The 23,608-nt window shown below is 57.1% G+C and overlaps 1 protein-coding gene across 2 annotated transcripts; it reads right to left on the minus strand.

The window, feature by feature from the left end:
* Nucleotides 1–8,255: 8,255 nt before the first annotated feature.
* Nucleotides 8,256–16,911, minus strand: TBXT (T-box transcription factor T). Of its 2 annotated transcripts, XM_039880890.1 has the most exons (8): nt 16,071–16,911; nt 15,375–15,639; nt 14,485–14,619; nt 13,545–13,606; nt 13,368–13,429; nt 11,611–11,787; nt 10,489–10,618; nt 8,256–8,707 (listed from the first exon to the last, which is right to left on the minus strand). In XM_039880890.1, the coding sequence occupies exons 1-8, from the start codon at nt 16,274–16,276 to the stop codon at nt 8,449–8,451; spliced, it is 1,296 nt and encodes a 431-aa protein (XP_039736824.1). In that variant the 5' UTR covers nt 16,277–16,911; the 3' UTR covers nt 8,256–8,448. The 2 variants fall into 2 exon arrangements, with proteins under 2 accessions (XP_039736824.1, XP_039736833.1); XM_039880899.1 differs by lacking the exon at nt 11,611–11,787 and having other exon boundaries at nt 16,071–16,276.
* Between the last annotated feature and the right edge of the window lie 6,697 nt (nt 16,912–23,608).

Raw genomic sequence — 23,608 nt, forward strand, 5'->3', positions numbered from 1 at the left:
CTCGGATTTCTGAAAACACAGACATATGTAAATGAACTCAACTCCAGAAAGTGACACGCCATTCACAGATGGTCTTGTCCACGGCAGAGTGACGAGAATGGAGTGACCCTACCGCGGCCGAGGCGGTGACCAGCCAGACGTCTCACATCCGCATGTGGGCGGTAGCAACTAGTCCGAATCCTGAGCAGCCTGCATCACAGGTCAGTTCTGCACCCAACCTCCAACCGTTTCCACCGGCTTCTACCGAGCACTTTGCCGGGTGCTGAGAGTGAAAGCTGGGATGGGGCGTGAGGGCCGAGAGGGCTCCCAGGAGGTGTGGGGGCTCCCCCGAGCGCAGGGAGCCTCTCCCAGACAGCGAGAGAGACGAGAGCCCCTCCGAGGCGTTCCGGGCTTGCAGAGGGCGCGGGGCAGCAGCTCCGACAGGACCAGGCCATCATTCAAACTCCAGGCTGTGTTGGTCCGGCCGTCAAAATCCGTAAGCCAGTAGTGAGCTGACTCGAACTGAACGTGCAACGGAACCACACTCAGCCACAGAGCAGACGGACCGATCCTCACTTCAGCCTCGCAGAATAAGAGTCTCGCCTGTCTGGAGGGGAAAGTCATTTACTTCCATCTCTACTGTTCTTTCTACAAAAATAGCCAGCAGAAAATCGAAAATTACAAGACATATTTGCAAAAGCAAGGCACAGGGGCCCATGGTAATAAAAAGGAAATTGTTAATAGACCCAGAAGTTTTAAAGAGTCAGAGATTAGAACTTTGATGCATCACCAGTGGGAGTTTAAGACGGTACAGGCACTTTGGGGCATTTCTTATAAAGTTCAACGTTCGCTTACCCTGTATCCCTAGTTACATGTGACAGAGAAATGAGAACACTGTGAAGAATGCTTATCGCGGCCCTATTCATAGCTGCCCCAAACCGAGATGGTCCTGCGGAAATCCCACATGACAGCCCAGGCGAGCACACCTGGCCCGTCCCGCTAGGCCAGGTGTGCGTGGCAAGGGTCTGCTTCTCTGCACCGCCACTTCCTCAGCTATGAAGAGAGAGAGGTTTCCTGGGAGGCTGAACTGACACAAGCACTTTGAGCAGTGATGGGCACATAATTAGGACCCAAAATGATAGCTGCTGTCATCGTGCAGGCCGACCAGCTTGTTTCTGCGGGTGGCTGGACGCTTGGGTGCTGGGAAGGGAGCATCTTGTCCCATGCGGACTCTTACTGGCATGGATTGGGGGGAGTTTGGGGACCTCTGTGATGCCCCAGAATGGAGCGGCTGTCTTTCGTCTGACACCCAGAGGCTGGCACACCTGAGTCGGTGAAGATCCTGGTGAGTTGGTAGTAAGCCTTTCCCCTGGGTTGGCAGCAGTGAAGTGGGGGAGTAGGGGACCCTCCGCCCCAAGAACCGGCTCAAGCAGCTTTAGGAACGAGCACACATGGGAGTGAGGGCCCGTGGTCCGCCAGGGAGAGCCGGTCCGCAGAGAAAGCGGGCATGGCCTCCGTTCTGGCCCTCGCCCGCGGGTCAGGGGTCTGCCGCTGCTGCCCCCGCACACCCACGACCACAGGTGCTCTGCGAATCGGCGGATAAGCTTTTCTTTTATCAGCACTAATTTTTGCTTTAATTTTTACGGTGACATTGGTTAACGAAATCCAGTAAATTTCAGCTGCACACTTTAACAGTAAGGCATATGTATATTTACACTGTGTGTTCGCCTCCCATGTTAGATTTCTTCCCGTCACCACATATTTGACCCCTTTCCCCCTCCTCCCTCCCCCCGCCCCTCTGGGAACCACCAGTCTATTGTCCGTGTCCATGAGTCTCTGTTTGTTTGTTCTGTTCATTTGTTGCTTTTAGGTTTATAGCCCACATGTAAGTGATATCATATGATCTTCAACTTTTTCTGTCTGGCTTATTTCGCTTAGTATGATTATCTCAAGGTCCATCCATGTTGTCGCAAATGGCAGGATTTCATCTCTTCTTATGGCTGAGTCATATTCCATTGTATATATGTACCACAGCTTCTTTAGCCAATCATCTATCGGAGGACACTTCGGTTGCTTCCATGTCCTGGCCACTGTGAATAATGCTGCTGTGAACACTGGTGTGCAAGTATGTTTTCGGATATGAGTTTTCAAGTCTTTGGGGTAAATATCCAGTAGAGGGAGGGATGGCTGGATCACATGGTAGATCAATTCCCAGTTTTCTGAGGAACCTCCATACTGTTTTCCACAGCGGCCGTACTGATTCGCAGTCCCACCAGCCGCATATGAGGGTTCCTATTTCTCCACATCCTCTCCGACACTCGTTATTACTTGTCCTGTTGATAATAGTCATTCTAACAGGTGTGAGATGGTATCTCATCGTGGTTTTGATTTGCGTTTCCCTGATAGCTAGCGATGCTGAGCATCTTTTCAGATATCTGTTGGCCATTTGTATGTCCTCTAGGGAGAAGTGTCTGTTCAGGTCCTTCGCCCATATTTTGACTGGATCTTTTTTTGTTGTTTTTGAGTCTTATGAGTTCTTTGTCTGTTTTGCATATTAGGCCCTTACTGGAGGCATTGCTTGCAAATATATTTTCCCATTTGGATGGTCGTCTCTTTATTAGGACTTTTTAAACTGTATTTTAACAACATTTGGAATCATTTGCCACACACGAGGTGCGTTCATTAGAACCGAAATACGACATCTTTGTACGAGGCATGCGTCGAGCCGTATGGAGCTACCGCTTAGGCCGCTTCATCCGTGGAGGGAGGCCATCGTGGGGATGGACGGTTTACGTGCGCTGTGCTGTGCTTCCTGCCAGTCACTCCCCTCTCCCTTTGAACCCCCCGGGCTGGGAGACGCGGTTCCGGTCCCACTGACGTCGGCCGGGCCATGCGACTTGATTTGGCCAGTGTAACAGGGGTGGAAGTTAAAGCTTGCCAGCGAAGAGCAAAGGTTTAAGAAACTCCGGAAGGTTCTGCTGAATCTTCCGTCTTCCACTGTGAGAGCTGTTAGCCCAGGGGGTGCGTCCCTCAACCCTGGCCTCAAGGGAAAAGACCCAGGGACCAGATTTCACCACCACCCCACCACCTGGGACAGAGCCACAGACCCCAACCTGTAGCCACCGACATGCAATGAGAGCGAGCAACAGGGTTTGATTTTGTGAGCCCCTGAGAGGCAGAGTTGGTTTTTACGTAGCGTTACATGTCAAAAACCGATTAACACGGTCTAAGGATGGAGTTCATTCTACAAAACCCGGAAAGCTAGCAACGAACATGAAATGCGTTGGGAACGCGGACGTGCACGAAATCCGCTCTCTGAATGACACGGTCTAGCCGTGCGGTCACTGGAGGCAGGTGCACAGAGACTCGACCACAGAAGGGGGTTTGTGCAGACGTCAAGCATGACCCTTCAGGATCGGGGCGTCCCCCAGCTCGGGTGCACGTGTGGCCTCTGTTCTTAAGACAGGGGAAGACTGAGTCTTCACCAAAGCGATGTTCTCTCGCGTTACGGTGGATTCTTTGCTCCTACTGAGAAAGTGACGAGAAATATCAGAATAAAGTCTTTTCTGAAATAAGGCCCCGAACAGACTGATTGGGTCTTCCAGGCCCGAAAGTTGTCTGCCCTTAGGACGCGGGGCCCTCCCTAGCCCCAAACCTATGCGGATGAGGGCTAAGAGGGGAAGGGCCCCAAAGCCACTTCCTGCTTAATGAGAAAGGATGCTCGGTGACTCACAGGTGTCGCCAGGGAGTCCGACTCCTGACCCACAGCCCGGGCCCAGGGGAGACACCGCGGACGTCTCAGAGGGGGCACTTCCTGCAGCCGAGCTTGGATTAGGTGTCAAGAAAGGGGCGATGCAGTCGCGCGTGTCAGCGGAGGACGGGGTGCCACCGCCCAGTCGGGGCGCTCGAAAGCGGCCTCTTGGTTGCTGTTACTCAGTGAGCAGAACCAGGGGCTGCAAGCAAGGCGGAGGGCTTTCTGGGCAATGTGATGGCCGCCTGCCTCCAGGCAGTGGCCCGTCAGGACGCCCACCTTGGTCTTAGCGGTCGAGCCGCAGGTGCAGGAGCGTTGCTGGGTCTGTCCGCAGCGGCGGGTGGTTGGTCGGGGTCCCAGCCCTGACGGACGGGGCGGTACACCTTGAATTAGAAGACCTCCCCGTGGAACGATTGCACGGTCAGATCTGCCGAGGTTGCTTTTCTGTCTCCCATCCCTGAAACGGCGTCACCTTTTGGTCACAGCAACTTCTAGAAAGAAGATAGTAGCTGGAAGGTACCTGCTGGAGCCATGGGCTCCGGTTACAACAAAGAGTCGGGGGCAACAATGCCACCATCACAGCCTCGTGGAAGCAACTCACTCCAGCGTCAGGCTCAAAATCTAGAAACGCGGCGCGCACCGGCCCGGTGCGGCTCATTCAGACCCAGACACCCGCGAAGTAAAAGGCTGCGGCCTCCCACGCTCCACGTACAAAACACGGTTCCAGGAAAACACTCCCGTGTGAAAAGGGGAAAAATCCGAGACGCGCGGCAGAACAAGCCCCCGGCGGATGTCCCCGGCCCTCTGTTCTGGGGTAGCAGGCGCCCTGCTCAGGCCGCGGTCTGCGTCCTGGCGTGGGCTCCCCGCTCGTCCTGCTCCGGGCCCGCCGCCCTGCTCCTGGCGGCTCCGGGCTCCGATGCCCAGTTTGTCGGCCGCTGACACAGACGCTCCAGCTTCCCTGGGACTGGGACCGGTGTATCTTTTCCCGTCACTGCACTGTTAACCTACGTGTGTCTTCACGCCAAGCGCACGTGATGTAGGGAGCGTGTAGTCGGGACCTGCCTTTCATCAAACCTGACCGTCCAGGCCTGAGCTGGGCCGTTTGCGTTTACCGCGAGCATCGGCTAAGTTTAAAATAACCATCTTGCTATTTGTTTTCTAATGGTCTCACCTTTCTGTTCGCTTTTCTCTTGTTCTGCCTTCCTTAGAGTATTTTTTTTTATGATTCCATTGTATCTCCTTTGTTGTCTTCTTTGCCATAATACTTTTTTTAATGCTCGCTCTAGGGTTTACAGCAGATGTCGCTAACCTATCACAGTCTGCCTTGAATACTGCAGTATTTTCTTAATGGTGTGAGAACCTTACCATATGACTCACACTTCTCCCCAGCCCCAAAGGTACTTTGTCGTACATCTGCTTGAGCACATGCTGTAAACCCACGCTGCATTATTATTTTTTTATAAAATATTAAATCTTTACAGCCTATTTATATAATTGTTTTATAATTACTCAGTTCGCAATTTGGCATTAATTTTTTTAATCAGAAAATGAAGTTGTTTAGCCTCTTCTTTTTAACCAAAAGAATATTAGAATTATAAACATATTTAAATAGAAGAAAAATAAGCTTTTCTTCTCAAAACTATAGCCTTGGGAACTGGGAATGGGATTTTAACAATAAACCATCTTTAGACTTCTGGGTATACTGCCATAATCTAAGTGTATATCTTTATTATGGAGCAGTATAATTCTCCAGTTTAGTAATACAGTTTCTTAAATATAATATTATGTTAAAAATAGACTTTGGGGTTTGGATCACTTTATCATTTTATGATTGGCTCTAATTTTAACCTGATTACAGATGTCCCATCTTAATCTCATAGAGATATTTATTTGCTTACCTGTCTGTATTCCTGGTCAGGCATATGTTTATTATACATTCATCTTTGAAATACATATTCCAAGACATTTTTTTTTTCTTTTTAGAAGAAATAATCCCTACCAACCACCACCACCTCCCCTCAAAAAAGAAAAAAAGATGTAATGAAACAATGAGTCCACACACATTAAATCGGTCACAGAGAACGTTTTTTAAAGATCTCTTTCAACCCATACATGCAGGGGGGCGGTCCCCTCTGTCACCCAAATACACAGAGCTCAGATTGTATCATTAATTTTGAAAGACTGGGCTGTATATTTTTTGTTCGTGCATAATTGAGAGCCTACCTGAGATATAATTCATAGGAATTTCCCTCCAGATGTAAAAAGACTTTGTATTCCAAATTAGGACAGGCGGCCTCCGATTGGACTCTAGGTTTCTCGTATGCGGCAGCATCTCTCTGTAAGGGCTCCACTGACAGAGCTGGGGCTTTAGCTTGTGTGTTGCCTCAGACTCAAGTCTGATGCCCACAGCACACGGCCTGTTCGCACCCACTTTGCAATGCCATTGTCTCTCATTTCTCACAGCAAGCCTGATAGAGAAGCTTTTCCTTCTCCATACTTGAATTTCTAGAGTGTGTAACTAACTCTCCTGGGGTCCCACAGCAAGTGAGGAAAATGGATTCTCAGATCCAGGTGTTTTGCAGCCAATCGCATGCCCTCTGCCCCGTGTCGCTGCCCCTGGCCCACTACGTAAGTGGAAAGACAGCGTGGTCTATCACAATATTAATGAATTTGAGCTCTGGGTCACCTTTAGAAACTCAAACATGCCGAGACCCTGTCCACCCTCTACTTGTAAAACCATTCTCCACAACCGGAGGCAACGGCCCCTGGAGGGAGGGGCCTGGGACTCGGTCCTCCCCCGGCCAGAGCATAGCCGGGGCCGGCACCATCCAGCCAGGCTGCTACTCCCGCGGGTGAGGCCTGCACAGGGGCGGGTGCTGGGGTGAGTCCCAGGAATACAAAATCCTGCTCCAGGGGGCCAGAGGGGACCAAGTTCACAGTGAGGTGGCTGCCAGTGCAGTGGGATCAGAGGGTGGCCCGTCCACCCCCGACTCCTTTCCTAAAAGCCCTTCGCCCTTGTCCAGCAGACACCACACCTGTGCTAGGCAGGACCCACAGTCCCAGACTGGGGCCAGTTTATTTCCCAGCCATACCCAGGCAGTGGTTTATCCAGAAATACTCTTCCAATACATTTATGTCAACACATCTCCCGATTTGGGATATTACTACATATAAGTAGCAACAAAACCTGGCTGTTGTAAAACCAAGAAAAACTTTCAAGTGGCCAATCGCTTATAAGCAGCACGTCCCACAGGGAAAGCTGGCACAGACACGCTACAAATTCAGCCATTTACACTGAAATTCTAGGTTTACACTCAACGAGGCAGATGAATTAGTGTGTGTCCTAGACATAGTAGGAGTCTAAGGAAGCCAGAGCACGGGACTAAGCAGCTGGCGGGGACAACCAGTGAGCTAACAAGGATCTTTAATAAGTTAGCCATGCTGAATGGAAAGGGCCTTCTCCAACTCCTCTGGGTCATTCCAGCGTCCCTCGGCCTTTTGCCACTTACCCCTCGCCACCACGTAATGGCGCCTTACGAACCGAGCTCCTGAGACTGGCCCTCTGTGCCCTTTCGAAAGCAGAGCTTCAGAACGTCAAGCCCGAACAAGCGGGATCGAATTAAGAATTCTGTCACGATCAGAGGAATTGGCCCCCCGAGCACAACGAGGTTCCGGCTGTTTACAAAGGCCACATCGTTCGAACGGCTGCGGCCCCTGCAGCTTCATCTCCCAGCCGTGACTCCCCGTCAGCTCATTGTAGGTGCTTTCGTTTGGCTCGGTGGACACCCCACATTCATCTTTACGTTCCCCATTCTGTCAGGACCCACAGGTCTTCCGCGATTCAGCGGTGGCTGCTTCAACCTCTCGAAAATCACTCAGCATCTTTTGCATTTTTGTAGCCATGAGTGTTGAGTAAATATTTCTCTTCCAGTACTGCGAACTGGTCTGGTGAGATAAAGTATTAAAGTTCGTCGCAGATAGAAATGTTTCTTTGGGACAAAGGCTTTGCCACCAGCTGGAACAGCAGTATGTCACCCAAAAAGAGGAGGGATTTGAATAATCACTAGACCAACCGAATTTTGTATATTGCCTTTATTTTGCAGAAAATGCTTTCTGCTGATTGTCTTTGGCTACCGTGTCGAAAGAAAAAACAGCTGTGGATTTAACAATACAGGGGGTTGGCTACCTAGGCTCGAAACAGACACACACTGGTGGGCAGGGCAGGGCAGGCAAACGCGCATTTCAACTAAGCTGTGTCTTCAACCGGGGCACCACCTGTGCTCCACAGCTCGGCTCCAGCTATGACATCTGCCACACAGGGGCCTGGACACTACTCCAGAGCAGCAAGGAAGGGAATTAAAAGTGTGCTTTTTATCTGCCGCAGGTGGGACCCGCCGAGCTGACTCATTCTGATGTGCCCAAGCCACCTGTGAGCTGTGGAGAAACGAACGTGGGTTCCTGCGCCCTGGCCAACCACCTTACTGCGGACCGTGGTGAACGGCCCCCTGCGTCGCTTCCACACGTGACTCCACCTGCGGCAGGTAGATGACCCCGAGGGCGCGCGGGCGCTGCGGGGAAGGGGCGCTGGGGGTCGCTTGGTCCACCGCACGACGCGTACCCCTCCCCTCGCGTGAAAGCGGGGGCGGTAAGGCCGCCCCGTGTCCCTGGCGGACCCACTGAACCGACAGCGTCGCCACAGCCGGGAAGTCCCCGCGGGTTCACATGGACGGCGGCGACACGGGTGTCCACGAGGCCATGAGGCGCGCCTGGGCCGAGGCGTCGTACTGGCTGTCGGGGACGTCTGTGGCCGCGGGCGCGCCGTCGTACAGCGGGGACCCTGACGCGGCGGCGGCCGAGGCGGGGTGCGCGAGGGGCGCGGGGTGCGCGGCGGCCCCTCGGAAGAACTGCGCCCCCAGGCCCGCGGGCATGCCCGGAGGCGGGGCGCCGTTGCTCACAGGCCACAGGCCGGGGTGCTGGCTGCAACGGAGGAAGCGAGAAGGGGGGGCGAGTCAGGGCCGGGGGCGGGGGGACCCAACCCCAAAAACCCTATCCTGAGATCTGGGGGAAATGGCCTCTTGCAAATGGGTCATTTCCCCTGCGTAAACCACACTGAGGTGTGTCTGTCATTGTCCCATCTGTCAACGAGAAACAGATGGGAAGCCACTAAAGAGGCTGTTTGCATCTCCGCAGAGCGCCAGGGCTTGGCTACTGAAGACCCCAGGCCCGGAGTGTCACGGTCGTGTTCAGAAGCCACAATTCCCAAGCGGGCTGAATCCACCTTCCCAGGATGTGCCTGAGACGCCTGGTGTCTCGCGCCCCCACCCCACTGTGGGGGTTCTCCGGGGGCTTCACACCCTCGGGGGCACCCTTGGAAGGCGTCCCTGACAGGACCCCTACCCCGGCACTGCGGCCTGCCCTTCGTCCTGTGACATCTACACATAGGTTGGCATCACGCAGCGCAGAAAGCAAGGGACCCAGGAGTTCCACTGGGAACAAATCCCAGCTCTGCCCTTGACCAGCTGTGTCCCCTTACACTACTTTCGAGGCCCTGTACCCGATCTACGGAAGGAATGGAAATAAGTATTAAACCCTCCAGTCTAAGAACGTAGATTTGAACAGCACTAAACCATGCTAAAGCTGTTCAGAGAAAATCGCTTTCTCGTACAAGTCCATCTATAAATGAATCAGTGAGGCCTACACTATACTGTGCTATATAGTCTTTGCCGAGCCATGTCCTGTATTCAGATGAATTTGAACTTGCAAAGGAGCCTGCGTTAAGCGAGGTGCGTTGCTATCCCACTTTACAGATTAAAAGAATGGTACCGAAGACCTCAGATGGGGTCCCCATTGCCAAGAGTTTGCAACCTACAGGTCATCTGACGTCTGTGTGGTTTCTAAGTGACCCCAGAGGCCTTGAAAGTTTGCTGGTTTGTGCATCGTTTGCTTAATTTTTAAAGCAGACAATTAGGTTCTTATTATAAAGGAATCATCTCCTAGACAAAAAGAATTAAGATTTTCGACATGTTTTGAGTCTATGTACAATAAAGTGCACTACTCCTGAGGCCTAGATGACTAACTGGGCTATGGACTCACTCTGCTGTGAGCCAGCACCTCGCTCAGTCCTATAAAACCTCCGAGCCCATTTCCTCACTGGAAGATAAAAATTGGCTTCTAGCTTTTTATTATAAAAATCCTATGAAGAAATGTAATGCATTCCCTGATCAGCTTGATTTTTTTAAGCCAATTTTCCTCTCCATAATTTTCAGGTTCCTAATAGTCACCATTCTTTACGAGTCACTCAGCATATATGTTAAGGACTTTGATTCTATGCCCACAGAAAAGCCAACGAATTAATTGAATAGCTCCCGTCAAAAAAAAAAAAAGGTTCTGGAAACACTTCTCCAAAATCCACCCAACAGCCCTGCAAAGCCAGGCTGAGACTGGGGTTTTCGTGATCCATTTTCTTGAGGAAATGAGGCTCGGAGTTTAAGAGACGAGTCCATCACGTGAACTGGTAAGTAGCAGCACCGGGACAAGGACGGGGCCCTGGTCTCTTCCTGTCGAGGGCCACCCGCCCTCAGGGAGCCACAGACCGGAGCGGCCACTCACCGGCGTGGGACCCGGGACCCCAGCACGTAGCCGGCCACGTTACCAACAGAAACCCAACCACCCAGAGGTAAAGGGCAGGACGAAGGCCGGGGAACGGCAGGGGCTCACGGCCACGGGCGCCCCTGCATCGCCTCCCAGCCCACCGTTACCTGGGGCCCGCGGGTGGACCGGCGCCAGCGCCCACAGGCAGCACGCCGGCGTGGGCAGGCATTCCGAGGCTGGACCAGTTGTCGTGGGGCTGGAGCATGGACAGACACGCGGGCGAACTGTCGGGGTAGGCTGCGGAGGCAGAGAGCGGCGTCAGCGACAACGCCTCCCAAGAGCAACAAAAGGCAACAAATGCCACGGCCACCCCACGGTGGGAACGAAGGTGGCCACGGGAACGGCGGGCCTCCCGCCCGCTGCTCCCGCCCGCTGCTCCGCCCGTCCGCGGAGGCCCCGTTTGCTGCCAGACGTGGATGCTGGAAACGGCCCAGGAAGCCCCAGCGTTTTGTGCCACCTGTGGACGTGGAGCCCCACCATCGCTCGCTGGGGATTTATTATTATACTTTAAAGTAAAAATACCTACCGCTCGAACCTGCCTTTGCCCAGAGGGCTTTCTTAAGACTCGAAAGGGCTTCAGGAACCATTATTCCAGGCAAAACTTAAAATATGACCGTCCAGCCTCCAGCCGAAGGAGTCCCGGCTGCTTCCTTACCAAATACTGCCCCTTGCGTTTCAAATCGGCTTTGATTGCTTAATTGTTTTACGGGTTCATTAGCTTTTTCCTCCCTTTGGAGCCAGACAAAACTAAGTCTAGGCCCACACGGGGTCGCAGAGCCCCAGGCACGGGGATCTCGTGTCCTGGCCTGGAGTTCAGACCACTGAGGCCCACGTCGAGGCCGCCTGAGGGCCTGGGGAACCTGTGCTTCTGGCCCGCCCGCGACGTAGCCAGCTCAGGCTGGTGGCAGCGGCCGCGAGGCTGCTGACCGGGCACACTCCAGAAGCACACTCGGATTAGGCACGCCAGCAGCTCCTGCGCCGGGCCCCCCGACAGCCCTCTGGAGAGGTTCACGAAGTATCCGAATGCAGGGCCCCTGGAGAGGGCCCCCCGGTTCTGGGGCGTGGAAGCTCACGCCACCACCCGGGCCCCGGCCTGGACCTCTGCGGCCAGCCCGCCGCTGGCTCGGGTGTGGCTCAGAGAGGTCCTCCTCTCCTGCCCTTTGGACCCCCCAGGTGCCTTTCCGGAGCCCCCCACCCCTGAGCCCCATCTACCTCAACCCACGACTTACTTGGAGAGCTGTTCCGAGGCGCGTAGGGGCTGGGGTAGGGGGACGGACGGTGGTTCCTCAGGGTGGGGCACCTTTCACAGCCATGCGTGGAGGGAAGTGGCAGGGGGCCTCCGAACTGAGGGTGGGGGGCGGCGGGAGGGCACAGTGCGCCGGCTCCGGGGATAAGCCACCCCCCGGCTGTGGGAAAAGAATGCTGAGTAACTGCCACTTCCTTACGGTGTCATTTAGAGGACAGGAGGGCTGAGGCCAGGGGACTGCGGTCCCCGATGGAGTGGGGTTCGCAGTGTCAACACCAAGCATCCAGTCCAAGTCTGAAGGCATCGTGACGTCAGCCCCACACTGGGAGCCGCAGGTCAACCAGGTCTCCAAACCCACGGAGCCCCTGAGGAAACCCGGGAGACCCCAGCCTCTGCCGGCCCCGCTGCTCCCCCAGCCATTCCTGTCTGGCCCCCCGCAGCACCCCAGACCTCTCCCCACCTCGGTGGGATTTTTCTTACTGGGTTTTCCATCCCCTCGGGCCAATGGGCCTTCAGGTCCTAACTGCCGAGCGTGAATAACATGTAAAAACAGACAAAATTCACAGCCAGGCCCACTCGACACGCAGGCCGGCCACACAAGCCGTGTCCCTCCATCCTCCCCGTCACCCGCACGGTCGCACGGAGGAGCTGCGGTCCTTGCCTTGGGGGCACCGTTTTCTGCTCACGTTCCCTCTGCTACTCATCCACTGAGGAGCCTCCCAGCACTGTCCCCTAAAACCCCAGTTCCTTCTCCACTCTGTTTTTTCATTTCTTTTGCTTTTAACTCAGAAAAGGCGCTCCTAGGGGGCGCAGCTAGTCCGGCCCCAATTCCCAAACTATGAATGCTTCTTCGGACCACCCTGAAGTGAGGGAGGGTCCGCCCGTGCCCACCGAGCACAGGCCCCGTCCCTCGCCAGACATGAGGCCACGAGCCACTCAGGAGAGTGACAGTTAAATTCGGCTAGAAGATGATTTTTTTTTAAAAAAGGAAACCAGCACAGACATGGCCGAGGAGTGTGCCGTGCAGGCTCCTCCAGCCCCTAGCGGGGACCGGGAAACACTAACTTTTCTGTCCCAACAGTGTCCCTTCCTTAAACTCTCCGAGTCCCCTCCCTGTGACAAGAGAGCCGGAAAAAGCATTTTCTCCTACTGGACACGGCCATCTCGACCTGCTCCCCTCTGCTCTGGCTCACGGGTCCCCTGAAGCCGACTTCGCAGGCCCCGTGAGCCACCATTCAGTTTCCACGCAAACCAGTGTGCGCAAGACTCCTTCCTGTCTGCAGAACCTAAGGCGCCGAGGGAGGAACCTTAACGTGTCACTCAGCAGCGTTGCTCCAAAGACGGCCCTTCGGTTTTCAACCAGGGACAGAAACAGAGACCACCGCAAAGGGACATAGAGAGCTGGGTCCTCCTCTGCCCCAGCGCAGCAGAGTCTGGACACTCACCGATGTCTCGGTGGATCCACCCCCCGCCACGGCTGGAGCCGCTTTGGAGCAAAACCAAAGAGCCCAGGTAAACTCTGCCCAGATGTCTGTCACAGGTGCCACCAGCTGGGCGAGCAGCCACGAGCCCTCGACAGAGCAGAGGGTGAAGCCTTTCAGGACCACGGGGCCCTGAGCCTTGCACAGTGAAAGGGCGAGTCCTTCCCCACCCGCACCCAGACGCACAAGTCCGCTGCGTCTCCAACTCAGCAGTCTGATCCTAAACAGGGGACACCGGGCAGAGAGCAACAAACCGTACGTTGGGAGCACCCAGACTGCCGGCTGTCCCCAGGCTCCTCCACCAAATCCTTGTGATCGCTTCTGTCGGAAAAAGTGTATTGAATGGTCAAAAAGAAGAATATTCAGAAAATAGTATTCGCAGCAATAGTTCCTCTTTCACCTCTTTGCCCAAAGGGGATAGTTAGAATCCTCTCACCTTTCTTTTGCATCCAGGAAAGCTTTTGCAAATGGATTGTATTTAATTTTAAGAGCTGTGATCTGAAAAAAAAAAAAAGAAATCACATTTACTAGCATATTGCTCATAGGCAGAAGATTTCATACGGCACCAAGAAATTGGGAAGCACCTGCACCGCTTTAAATGTTCAAACAGAATCAGACTTCTGTCCAGGTATATTTTTCTATTTGGATTTTGAAGTGGCTGAGGAATTACGGTATTTTGTCAAAAATAGCACATTTGTGAAAAGTTCTTAAATGCCGACTTTCTAAGTGGAATCCACAAGAAACTGAACCTACTGTGGACACTATTCTGGGTGTATAAATGGGACAAATAGCTCAAAACACATCCTGGGTCTGCCTGGGAAATGGCGACTTGCTAGTTCCAGGTGGTCACCGGCGCTGACAAGCTGACCGGCTAAACGTGAAACGCCTGTGCTCTTGGATCAGACTTAACCCATTGAAGTTTACTGAGTTTACTGGCGCTCAACAGCGTTTGGTTTCTAGCTGATAATTCACACGGCACAGGTGGAAGGTGACCCGCCCGCCCTTTGAGGAAGATTTCCAAAATAATCGGATGTCCTTCTCTCACTCAAATGTTGTTCTCCAGAAATTCTCGGTTCTCTACCTAAATATTTGACTCACCTTTTCATTTCGAGCATTCATCAGAGGCTTCTAGTTTTAGATACTTTTACAGAGAATTAAAGGGGCGGGGCATGCTTGCACGAGGACTTATTTTAAACTTTTCTCCCATCTGTCCCAATTTTATAGTTCTGGTAAATTATTTGCAAAGGCATTAATTTTCAGTCTGAAGTACGCTAATCAATCACACATACTGTCCCCAAGGGCAGGAAGCTCCCAGAGGACAGCATGCTGAGAAGGTCCCCTCTGCACCCCCTCCGTACCCCTCTCCACCCCCTCACCTCCTCGTTCTGATAAGCGGTCACAGCGATGAACTGGGTCTCCGGAAAGCAGTGGCTGGTGATCATACGCTGGGGACCCCCAACTCTCACTATGTGGATTCGAGGCTCATACTTATGTAAGGAGTTGAGCATGATCTGGGGGAGACAGGAATACGGGGGTGGTGCCAACCAAAGTCCTCCTTAAGATCAGGAAACACCTATTTGCCCTGCTGTCAAGGGGGAAAATACACCCAAGATAGAGAAAACCTTGCAGCTCCCAGAAACTCCCTTTCCTGCTGAAGTGAGAGGGAGCCCCAGGCAGCGCCGCTCCCCAGGACGGGTCCGGGAAAAGGAACGTGCGATGCGCCGCACCACCCAGGCGGGAGCGCCCACCCCGCACCCCACCCCGACCTGGGGGAACGAAGTCCTAAAGCTTCCGGCTGCCGAGGACCCTGAACGCTGGGCTCGCGGGGTCGCCCAGTAACAAGCCCCCGGTGAACAGTTCTTTAGGAAAGGACGATTGTACGAGTTTGTTCAGGATTCACCCGAAAATACTGTGGCACTCATTTAGCTCTAAAGTGACCGTCTACCAGCAAGGGTGGGATCTTCAGTACCCCTAGGAAAGCTGAGCGCTAAAACGCGCAAGTTCCCCGGAGCGTGAGACCTGCTGGAGTCTTCGGGGTGAGGTCGCGCCCCCTCCGCACCCCCCAGGCTGCGCCCCCTCCGTGCCCCCGGGCTGCGCCGTGACCGCCATCGGTCTGCTATAAACAACACTGGATGAAGGCTTCAATGGAGAAGGCTGAGAAAGCTTCTCCTGGGCCGATGTCGCCCCCCATGCAAGCAGCATCCCTTGCGAGCCTCCGCCAGGCAGAAGGTGCAGCCCGCGGGCCCCTCTTTGCGCCGCCAACTACCTGGCCCCCTCCGTTGAGCTTGTTGGTGAGCTTGACTTTGCTGAAGGAGACCGGCGCCTTCATCCAGTGGGCGCCGAAGTTGGGCGAGTCGGGATGGATGTAGACGCAGCTGGGCGCCTGCGGCTCGGGCTTGCCCCCCGGCACCCACTCCCCGTTCACGTATTTCCAGCGGTGGTTGTCGGCCGCCACGAAGTCCAGCAGGAAGGAGTACATGGCGTTGGGGTCCAGTCCGGACACGTTCACCTTCAGCACGGGGAACATCCTCCTGAAAAGCAAGGAGAAGCAGGAGGACCCTGACCCCACACCCGAGACGGAAGGCAGAGAGCTGAAGACAGGAGTCATTTCGGGGCAAAGAGCAGCCCCCTTGGGAGTTTACAATGGGGACCCCCAAGCTGTCCCCTTCCCAGAGCACCCCTAGGTCCCCAGGCGTCCTCCACCCTCTCCATGGCCTCGGAGGCAGGGGCGGGGAGGTCCCGAGCCAAGCCGAACCGGGAAGCCGGGCAAGCCTGGGCGAGGCGCAGCTCGGGGGTCCGGGGGACGCCTGCGAGGAGCTCTCCTCCCCGACCTTCCGTGAATAACGCCCCAGAAGGGTGACGCTTAGGGGCCCGAGTGGAAATGAGCGAAAAGACCTCCGGCAGGAGAGGGGAGTAAGGCGCTGCCCAGGGTGCCGGCCACGCGAGCGCAGGGCGCACCCACCTGCCGTTTTTGGTGACGATCATCTCGTTGGTGAGCTCCTTGAAGCGCAGCCACAGCTCGCTCTCCTCCAGGCCCACGCGCAGCTCGCGCTCCGTGGGGTCGCCCTTCTCGCTGCCCGCCTGCAGCTCGCTCTCCACGGCGCTCAGCAGGTGGTCCACGCGGTACTGCAGGCTCTTCCCAGCGCCCTCGGTGCCCGGGGAGCTCATCCTCCCGCCCGCCCCTCCCCACCGCCCCCCAAGTCCCGACTCGATACCCAAAAGCCACCTTCACCGCAGTCGGCGGCCGCTCTTCCAAGAAGAGGGGCCGCTCGGGCCAACGCCGGCGACTGCGCCCAGGTGCCAGCACAGACCCGGGAGGAGGGCGAGGACGCAGATCTGGGGCGGAGGGGGCGGGGGAGAGGGGTGGGGGGAGCTTATTCCACTTGAACTCCCGTAAGGCGCGACTAGAGTAGGTCTCTGGGGAAAGAAAATCGGTCCCCAGCCCATAAATAGAGCCGCGCCGGCCGCGGAGGGGGGCGCGGCGGATTGGGCCGCGCGCCCTTTGAAGTGCGGGGGCCGCAGCCCATTGGCGGAGCGCGGCCATATCAGACCCCGCGGGACTGGCTGGGGGCCGGGGGCCAACAATGGGCTCCCGCGCTCCTGTTTCATGTAAATCGGAGGTCCACCCCGAGCGCCCCGGCCCAGCCCCTACACCTCCGCCCTCCCCCAAATGTTTGCACCTCCATCAAAGCGGCGGGGCGGACCCTGTCGTCCCGGAGGAGGTCGGGGGAGGTGGGAGGAGCCGGGCGCCGGAGCTTGCCCCGGCCCGCACGACTCCGCGGGGTTGCGGGGCCGCCCACGACGCTCCCCAACTCCCTCCTCGCTCTCCAAGCGCACCCCGATCCCGCAGGCGTGCCAGCCCGAAGTCGCGCCCGAGCCGGATGGCCTCCGACCCTCGCGGGCGAGCAGCGCGCACAGCGCCGCTTACGGTGCCCGCGTCGCCCCTCCGAAGACACAGCCCTCCACTGGACAGTGTCCGGCCCCGACACGCCCCTCGCCCCGCGGCGCTTCAGGTGGCTCCGCTAACACCCACGACCGTGGATCAGCCCGCCCGGCGGCCCGGTCCCCGCGGCCCTCACCTCGGAAGGGGAAGCCCCGCACTCCGAGGCCGCGCATGGGTCGGGCCGGCGCCCAGAGAAGAGAAACAGACGGAAATCAACAAAACGACCCCCTTTGGGAAGTTTTCTCGCTCCCCTTATAAAACGCAGGGCTTTGATGACGAGGTCTGCGCGTGCTTGGCGTGGGACCCCGTAGTTTCTTAGCTTCTGTGGTCTGGGCTTTGTTTTTGCAGAAGGTGAGAGGGGGCGGGTCTGGGTATCCCCGGCGAGCGGGGTTCGGGGCGCGTCTCCCCACCCTACGCGGCGGCAGCGCCGGGCCGGGAGGGGAGCGGCTGGTTTATTACCTTTTGGTGCGGGACCTCCTCGAGGAGAGAGGAGAGGTGACAATGAGCAGGAAATGGTTCAGTAGGGCCCTTCAAACAATAACATTCCTCCTAAGACGCGAGGCCGGGGAGGGGAAGGAGGCAGCGGCGCGGCCCGGAGCGCGGTCGTGCGCCCCCGAACCAGGCGCCCCCCCGCCCCGACTCTATCGCTCCGGCCGCCCCTTTTCCCTTTTCTTTGCGCTCCCCCCACCCCCACGCCCAGGCCTCTGGGAAGAGCTAAGGCATCGGGTGGGGCACCCCATTCAGAACAGCCCTGCACCCCAGAAAGAGGCTCTGGGGCAGGAACCTGCGCCCCGCGTCATCCCTCCCCTGCCCAGCGCCTGCGGGCGCGCTCGGGGCCGGGAATTGCAGGGGAGCTGCTGGAGGGGTCGGGGCTCGGGCGCGGGGGCGCCGCTCGTCTCCCCACGCCCGGAGCCAGCCCGGGGAGGGCTGAGCGCGCTTCCGGGGCCGCTCCTTCACCCCTCTCCAAATGGGGGCCGAGGGGCTGGCAAGCCCCGCGCACCTCATTACGGCCTGCATTTCTCAGTTTCTTTTGTTGTCAAGGATGCGAGGAAGCGCCTGGGGGGCTGGCCCGAGGGGGGACGTTTGCTGATGCAGAGAGGCACCGAGTGACCTCATTCGTTCCCGGCTCCCGGAGTGCGCCCTCCTGAGCCGCCTCCAACCCGGGTCTTCGGGCTGTGGGCTTTGGGGGCTGTGTGTGTGTCTCTCCTGAGGGAATATAAATGTCTGAAGTGTCATCTCTGTGACAGGAGACCGCCCGAGCCCCCGCATTTGGAATAAAGGGGAAGCGGGGTAGAGGAAGGGCGGGTCCCAGGGCGTCTCTACATCCCGGGTCTGGAGCGAAGCTTCCACACTCCTAGACCCCTGAGGCCGCGCTCTCGGGCGCTGACAGCTTCAGGGGTGGATGAACCCAGAACCCATTCCGCTGGGGGGTGCCCCAGACCCCTCGGCACCTGTGCTTCTGACCTGTCTGTCTCCACGAACAGGGCGGGGCATGGCGCAGTAGAACACAACCACGCAGAAAAGAAGGTTGGTTACGTTTCTAAAACGCACGGTGAGAGCTGTGCGCGATGTCCGGTGCGGCCGACGGGAGTGTCCCCCAGCGCCAGGCAGACGTTTCGCGCTGCAGTTGGGGCGCCGGCGGCTGGGGAGCGGCTCCCGTCTTTCACGACCTAATTCCTACTTTTTCTCTCCTTTCTGTGTCTGATGTTCTGGATCTTTGTTCCTTGGTTCTCAGGATAAGCGTCTCCACTCTCCAGGCTTTTCAGGGAAGGCTGCAGTGCATGACAGTTTACAGCCGAAAACTTCCTCCCGCCCAGCTATAAAGGATTCCCAAGTTAATAACGACCGGCTTCCTTGGGGGGCTGGGGAGGGGTGGGGGCCGAGGGCTTCCAGCTGTTTCTCTCCCAAGGTCCCTGTCTCCTTGGGAAGCCCAGCCATTCAGAGAAAAGAAGAAAGAGGCCTTAGTCGTGGGCCCCCGCGGGATGCGACTGGTCCCCCCAAAATAACTTAGGGAACACTATAAGAAAACGCCCGCACACCGACTGGATTCCCCCAGAGGCAGTTTCCCGGCCCGACCCCTTCTCAAGCAACAAAACCGTTTGTCTCTGAGGAGCAGTGGTGCCACGACAGGCTCGAGACCAGAGGGGAGGGGACAGCTCTGTGGGGCGCGCGTCCCGCACGCCGCCTGCCTTCTTTCCCTCCAGAAGAAAAATACATTTATTTTCCGATCGCATCATTTGCGCTCATCGTGGAATATTATATGTGGGCGTGAACCTCGCACACTAATCACGGCTCACGTGTTGGTGTGTTTTTCTCACCTTTCGTCTCGTTCTGCTGGGCTCATCCTCCCTCGGGGGCTCAGCAGACTTAGCCACAGCACCCGCAAGCCCTAAATTTAAGACGACCTTCGTAGCAAATCATTTCTGTCACCGGTGGGTTTATTCGCTTCTCCCCCGGAAGGAAACCCAGCGAAGTCCGTGACGGCTTTCCAAGTGGCACGAGATGATTCTCTAGACAACGCAGCGTTGCGAACCTTTCAAGGCCATTGGGTCGTTTGGGACACCTCTGGTTTGTGGGGAAGAACAAAGACTTGGTTTTTTAAGTCTTTTTCTCAGGAGAGCGGCCCAGTCTATACGCGACTGATCCATCGTGGCAGCTCCAGGAAGGGGGTGGCCGCTCCAGGAAGGGGGCCCTCGCGTTGAGCGTGGGACCAGCTCTCCCCACAGGGCAGGGGACGGTGCGGCCTCTGGGACAGGGATGACTATCAGCCGAGGAAGCTAGGAAACACTTCCAGACCAGCCCGCCCGCTCTACACTTTCCGAGCCGCCGGCTCTGTCACACGTGACAGTGCGTGGCTTCGTGATGGGAGTTCGCACACTGAAAACACACAAGCATGGCGAAGGCTGACCGCTGGGGACGGCGCCACTTCTGGAAACGCCAGGCCCTGTGGAGTCCGGGGCTGCAGAGGAGAAGTCCGTGGGCAGCTGGACGCCGGCCCCCTGCGTGGCGGGTGGCCTGTGTTTTCTGTCTAGACACTCGGCCATTCACGGCTTTCTTTGTGTCGTGCGTGCATGGCGTCTCTTTGTCCTGATTGCACTTGGGCTGCAGGGAGGGCCCTCGGCAGTCTCCTCAGTGGTGACTCGTGCGTGCTGTCAGCTGTCCCGTGTCCCTCGGGGGCGACCTTGCTTCCAGATCGGCTCGCTCTAACGGTTTTCGGCAGCCCCCAACCCTCCCCCACGGCTGCGTCTCTTAAACTTCTCTGCACGGAGTGAGTGGCTTTGTGGGACGCTGCTTCCACACCGCTCTGTCGAGTCACCTCGCCGTCACTTTGGGTGTTTGCTGTCCCCGGTGCGCATCTCATTTCCGTGTTCCAGCTCTGGTCTTCTGACAACTTTATCTCCTCCACGTCCCCTGCGGTCCCGTGCCGGTGCCTCTGTGGCCGTCTCCTTGCTCCTTAGGGCTCCGTTTCTGCCTCTCAGAGGCCATGGCTTTCTGCGTCTGCCGAAGAGGCCAAACTTATCTTCCGGTTCCTGCGGTTTTTCATCTCCCGAGACTGCGTTTCCTCTCAGTCGTATAAATAACTCCTCAGCCTTACCCCTTATCTCTGGCTCCACATCACTGTCCCTCCCCACCCACCCCTGCAAGCGGGCGCCTCCCCAGCCTGCCCGCCCTCGTGCCCCGAGGCCTGGCTGGGGTGGGCGCCCTCTCACACGGCACAGGGGGACCCCCGAGGCCCAGGGCCGGCTTCCCTGCGAAACCGGCACCCCCTTCCCACTCGTGGTGGGGACTCTGCTGAGTGACTAGGTTGGCAAAACAGGAAAGTAGCTCGCCCGTGCATCGCAGAAGGAGCAGAAGCTAGCGCGGCCTGCCTTCGGCCCAGCCCGCGCGGATCCAGCCCGCCGACTGTCTCGCAGACAGTCACGGAGGGGTCCCCGTGGCAGCTGTGTGTGGAATAAGACCTAAGGCACAGAATGTGCTCTGCCGAGGGGGCCGAGGGGTAGGGGTGCCGTGCCAGACGAGGAGCCGCCACTGGGGACTGCGGCCGGTCGCGCGACCCCTGATGACGTCTCCGTGACCGCCGAACCCCTCCCTCCTCCTTTCTCTGCACCTGTGCCCGTGTCGTGGAAAACCCTGGTTTGGCACCAAGGGAAATATGGAGTCTCGACTCAGCGCTCCCGTGGAAGGCTGGAGATGATGGCGGGCAGAGGCACGTTCGTCCGCGCTTATGCTGGACCAGCCCCAGCGTCCGGGATCGCTGTTCAGCAGGAAGGGTGGGCGTCCATCCAAAACCGCGGCAGGCTGTGACTGTCATGAAAGGGGCCGGTACCTCCAGCTCGCAGCGCAGACACTCGGGAAGCTGACACGTGCCCGGGAGAAGCAGAGCTGGCTCGGGGTTGCGGGGCGCAGGCCCGGTCGCAGGGTGTCAGGCCCGGGGGTGGGAGGAGCACAGCCCCTTCTGTGGAGGAACCAACGGAGTCCGGTGCGGCTGGGCCAGAACGGGGGAGTCCCGGAGAAGGAGGCAGAGCGGGCCCAACTCTGCGGCCGAGATGGGAGCAACTGGGAGGGGGTCGACTTCTACCCACGGCAGAGACTCTGTCGCCCCTTCCTTAGCACACGCGGGTGCTGAGGCAGGGCGCTGTGCCTGGCAGGAAATGCTAGGTGAGCGCTGTTGGAGGGGAGGCATCGAACAGGCAGGTGTGGGGCACCGGGCAGGCTTCCGAAATGGATAGCAGTCGGCGCCTTCAAGGACGGATAGGACGAGCTCTGCAGAAGTCTGCGCTGTGCCTTGGAAACTAGCTGAGCACTTTCAGGGGCTCCCTGCGGAAACCTCCACAAAAAGGAACAGAGGAGAATAAGAACGCGCTCGAATCGGAAGGATATTTGCGGAGGGGTGATCTGGGGGGCAGGGAAAGAAGGGGAGGCGAAGGCAGAGCCCGGCAGAAACCTGGAGGCAGGAGGGTGACAGGGAGCCCTGGACGGTGACGGACAGGTGCCTGGGGGAGGGCCGCCTCTGTCCTGTGGGTCTGTTGGAGAGACGGGGGAGGAGCTAAGGTACCTCCTGCCTGTCAAGCTCCAGACTGGTAGTAAAAATGGGACAAAGGCCAGGGCTTAGCACGTCGGTGAGAATAGATCCCGCATCAACGGTCCCCAGCTGGAAAGAAGCCCCTGGGAGCCGGGTGGGTGGGGGAAGCCCTTCTGGAAATGGGGGTGAGCCCGTTCCTCCAGGGGACTCACACAGTTTCCAGGCTACTACAGCCTGTCCCACCCAGGACACAGGAAGGGGGCATCGGCCCACGGGGCCTGTTCTTTATACACAGGAATGGTGCCTGCCTCACCCATCACGCGGACACCGGCAGCCAGCAGGGCGGCGACATCCTCGTATTCGGGAAGGAAAGGGGGCGGCAACTGGTTTCGGATTTGCCTCTTCTATCTCCTCCAGACAAGGCGACAGGTATGGCAGAGTGGAAATAAACGTACTTTTCTCAGCCCCGCCCACATTCATATAACTTTATAAAAAGAATCTGATGCACGGGGGAGGGGTGCCTGGGGAGGGGGAACCGGTCAGCTCAAATACTTCTGAAACCTGGAAAAGACTTTAGTAACACAAAGCATGACGTCAGAACGGGAGAGGACAGTCTTATCCCTTCAACCCCGTCAGGGCGGCCGACACGTGGACTGGGGCGACAGCCGGGGGCGCTCACGCCTCGGTCCCCGGTCCTCAGCAAGCTCCCAGGGCCCCTGAGAACGCCCGCGTTAGTGCGCACGCCCTTCATAGTCCTTCATGGCAAAATAAAATGCAGATCAGGGAGGTAAGGGAGTCCGCACAGGGACGCGGGGACCCGCGTTCCAAGTTACGCTGGTGGCCCGCTGACCCGTTTGCGAGCGTCGACTTGTCTAAGTGTCAACGGTCATCAGTAGGCGCGGAGGCCACGCTTCCAGAGACCGCGCTGTGACCGCGGCTGCTTCACGGCAGTGCCGGAGGAGTCGACGAGATTCGCGTCACCGGCGGGAGAACCTGGGAGCTTCGTGGGCACCTTCTGCCCCTCCACGCCATCCGCCGGGGTTGGCATGAGGGTGTCTGTCTCATATGCCTCTCAGGTCTGGGGGTAAATAAGATCGCGTTGAAATTCTAAAACCTAATTCTAACTTAAAGATGCAGCAGTTTTTTGTTTTTGTGGGGGTTTTTTGTTTGTTTGTTGTTGTTGTTGTTTTGTTTTTGCAGCAGGAAACAATGAGAAGCATCGTTCTTGGCTTAGCTGGCGCAGTGGCCCCCTTTGTGGCACCAGGGACCGGTGATCCCATGAGCATCTAACAGCTGATGATCTGAGGCGGAGCTGAGGCGGTGATGCTGGCGCTGGGGGCGGCTGCAGACACAGGGGACGTTTTGCTGGCTCGCCTCCTGCTGTGTGGCCCGGTTGCCAACAGGCAAGGGACCCGTTCTGGCCGCAGCCCAGGGCTTGAGGACCCCTGGTAACGTTCAAGGTTAGAGGCCAGGCGTGCACAGGCCTCACAGTGAGACGTTCATTGTGCCTCTCCAGCCCGTTTCCTTCACAGTT

Source organism: Pteropus medius, unplaced genomic scaffold, assembly GCF_902729225.1.
Source record: "Pteropus medius unplaced genomic scaffold, Ma_sr-lr_union100, whole genome shotgun sequence".
NCBI lineage: Eukaryota > Metazoa > Chordata > Mammalia > Chiroptera > Pteropodidae > Pteropus > Pteropus medius.

Bases quoted from the DNA above. Each gene is read 5' to 3' on its own strand.
- TBXT (XM_039880890.1), bottom strand. From the start codon at position 16,276: ATGAGCTCCCCGGGCACCGAGGGCGCTGGGAAGAGCCTGCAGTACCGC. The intron at 14,620-15,374 runs GTAGTTGGCGGC...TGTCTCCCCCAG, and splicing joins AGCTCAACGGAGGGGGCCAG to ATCATGCTCAACTCCTTACA. The intron at 13,607-14,484 runs GTGAGGGGGTGG...TTTTTTTTTCAG, and splicing joins CCGCTTATCAGAACGAGGAG to ATCACAGCTCTTAAAATTAA.